General features: G+C 36.5%; 1 protein-coding gene across 1 annotated transcript; it reads right to left on the bottom strand.

Annotated features, from left to right (window-relative positions):
* Positions 1–2,061: 2,061 nt before the first annotated feature.
* Positions 2,062–4,972, bottom strand: LOC310715266 (uncharacterized protein). The gene is made up of 4 exons (XM_083521603.1): positions 4,768–4,972; positions 2,984–3,334; positions 2,812–2,892; positions 2,062–2,694 (listed from the first exon to the last, which is right to left on the bottom strand). Exons 2-4 carry the CDS (start codon positions 3,300–3,302, stop codon positions 2,396–2,398), a joined length of 699 nt encoding a protein of 232 aa, XP_083377729.1. The 5' UTR covers positions 3,303–3,334; positions 4,768–4,972; the 3' UTR covers positions 2,062–2,395.
* Between the last annotated feature and the right edge of the window lie 824 nt (positions 4,973–5,796).

Consider the following 5,796-nt stretch of genomic DNA (forward strand, 5'->3'; position numbering starts at 1 on the left):
AAGGTAGTGAACCAAAAATAGTACAGAATGAACAGTCTGAGACGTTTTTAACCCTGAACGTTCATTTATATCCCAACAGGGAGGAACAGCATGGTGGTATGTGTATGTACAGTAACCAGTCCATAACCAGTAATGTACCAGTAACCAGTCCACAGTATTTATCACGATAACATTTATCACCTCATCACATTGAAATCATTATAAAAAAAACCCCAACTCAAATTAAATGATTAAATAAAATGAAATTTGCCTCATTTGCATAAGATTCGTATTAGCCAATCAGCGACCAGTTTCTAAAAACTGGACGGCGTAAAGGTCAGTGATAACGTGATCCCACGTATTTTACCTGTGCTTGACGTGTGTATCTATATGTGTGTGTGTGTGTGTGTGTGTGTGTGTGTGTGTGTGTGTGTGTTTGTATATGTATGACCAAAGTAAACTCATGAGCATGTGGATTCTATGGATAGAATAGTATATATAAATAATGGATTAATAAATGAAAAAAGTGCAAAATCTGAGTAAAAGTCATGTGTAAGACTAAAAAACTACATGTGAAACACATGTGACGTGTCCAAAAGCACTTCTGAACGAACAAACGAACAAACAAATCAGATGTGCACGAAACCTTACAGTAATGGTGATACTTACTTACAGAAACAACAGAAAGCTGCACAGTAAGATTCAGACTTCTCCAGAAAAGAAGACAAGACATTACAACATAACTTTTCTAAGAGAAGTACATGCTAAAGTTGAAGCTCTACAGAATTCACACCCCAAAACCAATGTAGCACCAGGAATCAAACCGAGTTTCAACACTGACAATTTAATATTTAGCCCATAAATCCTGCATTCAAAGCAAAGTGGTTCAGGCCACACTTTTGCACCTGCACATCACACATCAGACCATAATCAACCTGTAATAGAGCCCAAATTATAAATCAGTTAAAAAAATCTAAATTACATTATAAACCCGGATAACACAGTTACTCATTAACTTTCAGTACTTTTCACCACTACGTTAATAATTAACCTCATAATTTTTTTATTTTTTTTTACTATTTACCTAAAATGGACCCAAGGACCCAAACCTATAAAAAAGACCATCAAGTGAACAAATAATAATAAAAAAAAGTCTAGTGATGAGAATAACTACAATGATGCTAATATTAAAGTGTACATTTCTTTACATAACCTCAAATCTGTCATGATGGGGGGGAAGTCACTTTTATAGCTTTGGGAGAGAAATATTCCATGCAGTCTGACTGGTGATGCAATGGAACCGTAGCTCCTCCTCCTATCTGATTACTTGGCACACAGTACAAGGGTGAACAAGGGTGAAAAACCCGGGTGAAAACCCATCAGGGTGAAACAACGTGATACTTGCAGAGAGGACAAAGTTCACCTTGGAAGCAAGAGATAAACTGTTTTAGGTTGGAGAAAAAAGAAAAAAAAAGTTCTTAATGTAAAAGGCTCAACTAATGCAGACTCCACAATGAGTTTAAGTACAGCAATAAATAAATAAAAAAACAAACAAACAATTATAAATGCAGACATGGAGCCCGGTCAGTTAAGTAGATTTAATAATAATCAAAAAAATCTATGAGGAAAAACTCAAAAACCTTTGAATCTGATGCATTTTTTATTTTGCTTACGTATGCATTTGATGTTTTTGACTCCTTTTTATTGTCTGCTTCCTTTTTTTTTTTTTTTACATATTCTAGTTTGACTTGTTATCCTTGATTGTACCTACTCTATAAACAACACATTTTATTCATTGTTTTATGCACCCCCCCATAATTATTTACAGTATAATTCAAGACTCGGTTAGTTTGGCATAAGATGGCAGTTCCTCCTTTTCCTTTTTTTATGCAAACTGATTGTAGATCAACTAATAAAGAAAATCTAACTTAGAGCTGCTCAGTTCACACGAGGACACAATTTCCTACTCTGTTGATACTGAAGCTAAAATTCTTGCACATAAGCCAAAAGGAAAAAGGAGAAAAACTGAGAGCATAAAATTGAGAGCAAAAAATTTATTTTTTTGTGAAACATTACAAAAGTACAAATATAACATATAATAAAAAAAAAAAAATGTAAAGATACTTTGGAATGTAAAATATATATACATAGACATAATATTTTAGTCAGAATAGAACATAGAAAACATCAAATGTTCAAAGTGAGAAAACCATTTGAAGGAAAAATTGAGTTCATTTTAAATTTGATGGCCGTAATTTTTTATCCTTAACGTAGCATGATTCCTCAAACATTCGATATTTGTTCTATTTGTTGTGTGTGTGTGTGTGTGTGTATATATTTATACTTGAAAGTTTTTGCTTGTATTAAAATTCTTTAACTATATGATATGTACAGAAGCTTAAAATCATTACAGAGCTCAGGAAGGTGGACTCGAGTTCTCCTCCAGCAGGAAGTCGATGCTCCCGGGCGACACGCCGAAGTCCTCCTGCGTGAGAAGCGAGTGCAGGCGAAAGGCCGAGGCCTTCTCCTTCTCTCGCATGCTCCAGAGACGCAGCATGCAGAACACCTGCTCTCTGTGGCTGTGTGGGTTCTCCGCTACAATCTGCTCCAGCCTGATGCTGGGGATCTCCAGCGCCACTCGGCCCACCTCCTTCCAGGTGACGCCGATGTTGCGGGCCACCAGCATGAGCTGCTTCTCCGTCACCATCCTGTTGCCTGGTGAGGAAGTGAATAATGTCACTGAGATGCCCAGAACGTCAGGAACGTGGGGGCTGGAAGTCTAAAGACGAATGAATGAACGAATTGACTGAATAGGAATCTGGGAATATTTACCTCTATTAAATTTGCACATCTGCTTTCTGGGAATGTCGTCTGCTGCTTGCTTTTCTTGATTGTTTTGGTTCCTCTTGTTCCCTACAAGGTGAAAATTCATTCCAATTCAGCTATTATTAATCCAGTTTTAATACCCAGCATTATTATTATTATTATTATTATTTTTTTTTACCTATAGTGAGTGATTTGGCCCATTCCACCTCGTCGAGAAACGCCAGTTTAGGAAATGCCTCCTTTATCTCTTTCTTCTTTAAAAGTTTTAGGAAGATCTGAAGACCTTTTCCGTCTTTGTTCATCACATAGTCCAGGATGTCCCGCGTTTTATCCCACGGCACTACAGACGATTTGACGTGGCTGTATTCTTTCTGGGTCAGTAACTGGGATGCATGGCAGTGCTGGAGCAGAAAGTCAGGGTCTCCAGATAGAGCATCTATCAGCTGCGGTTTAAACTTCTGGATGAGTCGAGCCTCAACCTTCAGCTCCATGTCCATTCTTTATTAAATGATGCTCTTAAATGTTCCACCTGATGAGGGGGAGGGTAAAACACAGCATTAAAATACTCACAGAAATATTTTATAGCTTGTTGACCAAATGAGTTATTAAATTAAATTATGAACCGCAATAACTATGAGGAATACATTGGAAAGCATTTTTTAAAGATTTTTTTATTTTATTTTATTTCAGACAGTAGAGGTCGCTGTTTATTTCCTCCTTTTCGTTATCCAGGTTGCCAAATCCTACCCCTTCTTCTTCTTCTTCTTTCGGCTTCTCCCATTAGGGGTCGCCACAGCGGATCATCCGTCTCCATACCACCCTGTCCTCTATATCTGCCTCTTTTACACCAACTACCTGCATGTCTTCCCTCACCACATCCATGAACCTCCTCCTTGGCCTTCCTCTTTTCCTCCTACCTGGTGGCTCCATCTTCAGCATTTTTCTACCAATATAATTCATGTCCCTTCTCTGCACATGTCCAAACCATCTCAATCTCGCCTCCCTCACCTTGTCACCAAAACATCCTACATGGGCTGTCCCTCTAATAAACTCATTTCTAATCTTGTCCATCCTCGTCACTCCCAACGAAAACCTCAACATCTTCAGCTCTGCTACCTCCAGCTCCACCTCCTGTCTTTTACTCAATGCCACTGTCTCTAATCCATACAACATCGCAGGTCTCACCACAGTCCTATAAACTTTCCCTTTCATTCTTGCAGATACTCTTCTATCACAAATCACTCCTGTCACTCTTCTCCACCCACTCCACCCTGCCTGCACTCTTTTCTTTACTTCCCTAACACACTCTCCATTACTTTGCACTGTTGACCCCAGGTACCTGAACTCCTCCACCTTCTCCACCTCTTCTCCCTGCAACCGCATCACTCCACTGCCCTCCCTCTCATTCACACACATGTACTCTGTCTTACTCCTACTGACTTTCATTCCCCTTCTCTCCAGCGCATATCTCCACCTCTCCAGGCTCTTCTCAACCTGTTCTCTACTCTCACCACAAATCACAATATCATCTGCAAACATCATAGTCCAGGGAGACTCCTGTCTGACCTCGTCCGTCAACCTGTCCATCACCACTGCAAACAGGAAAGGGCTCAGGGCCGATCCTTGATGCAGTCCAACCTTCACCCTGAACCAGTCTGTCGTACCTACTGCACACTTTACTGCCGTCACACTGTCCTCATACATGTCCTGCACCACCCTCACATACTTCTCTGACCAAATCCTACCCCAATCCCCCATATATATATATATATATATATATATATATATATATATATATATATATATATATATATATATATATATATATATATGTGATTTCCTTTAGTATAAAAATAAAACTGCTCAATTAACATGCAGCGTCTTAAAAGTCAATAACATTAATAATAAGTGCATGTTATTTATTATAAATCTTAAATCCCATCGTGGGAACACATTGTTTACCTGCCAGGAGCTGTCTCTCTTTAAAGTCTCAAACTTTCAGCTCATCTTCCATTCATTTTTTTCATGATGAACATGATCATATCTAATATTCATAGTCACAAAAGTAAATGTGTTTATTATAGGTTTTTCTGAGCTCTTTGTTACCACTCTAATGTTGTGTGTTGTCTTTTTCCGGCTCTCTTGTTTTCTTTTTCTTTCCTGTAGTATAACTAATATACAGGTATCTCTACTGCCACCTGCAGGCAGGAAAATAACAGTGCACCTTCTATACATCCGGAAATAAATTTCAATCATTCAAATGTTTTACATTGCGAACTTAAAAATAAAGAAATAAATAAACAACAATCAATATAATGATCAAAAAATTATATAATGACCACCAATCAATATAATAGCATACAAATGTATAAATGTGCAAATATTCGATGTGTGGGAAAATAGAATTATATGTGTGGGAAACGTGGGAAAAGAAATGTGGTGTAAATTCTCCAGGAAATAATAAATAACAATTATTAATAATAATTAAATCTAATAAAAATGGAATTGACTAAATAAACCGAAAAGGTAAATGTTTTAAGCTAAACATCTGTGCCACATGATGATTGGTAAACTTGTTCCAGATGTTTTATTTTGGTGCATAAAAGCAAAAATTTTTTTAATTGCCATTTTTATGGCTCTAATCATCTTTAAATAAAGTAACCTAAGTAGGTATTAAATCTAAAAATGAGAAATGGAATTGAAAAGAAAGTATCAATATAATATAATATAATATAATATAATATAATATAATATAATATAATATAATATAATATAATATAATATAATATAATATAATATATACCTATAGGATCTACAATTTAAACGTGAAGATATATAAACCTAAGTAGTTTATGTGTGCATGTGTGTTACAAGTAATATCAACTAATGTAGCTTTTTAAAATAATAATAATAATAATAATAAAAATTTCCACCATTGAGCATGAAAACAGGTGGTTCATGAATATGTTAAATAGCGGGTGACGTCACACG

The sequence above is a fragment of the Silurus aristotelis genome (assembly GCF_946808225.1).
Source record: "Silurus aristotelis genome assembly, chromosome: 19".
In the NCBI taxonomy this organism is placed as follows: domain Eukaryota; kingdom Metazoa; phylum Chordata; class Actinopteri; order Siluriformes; family Siluridae; genus Silurus; species Silurus aristotelis.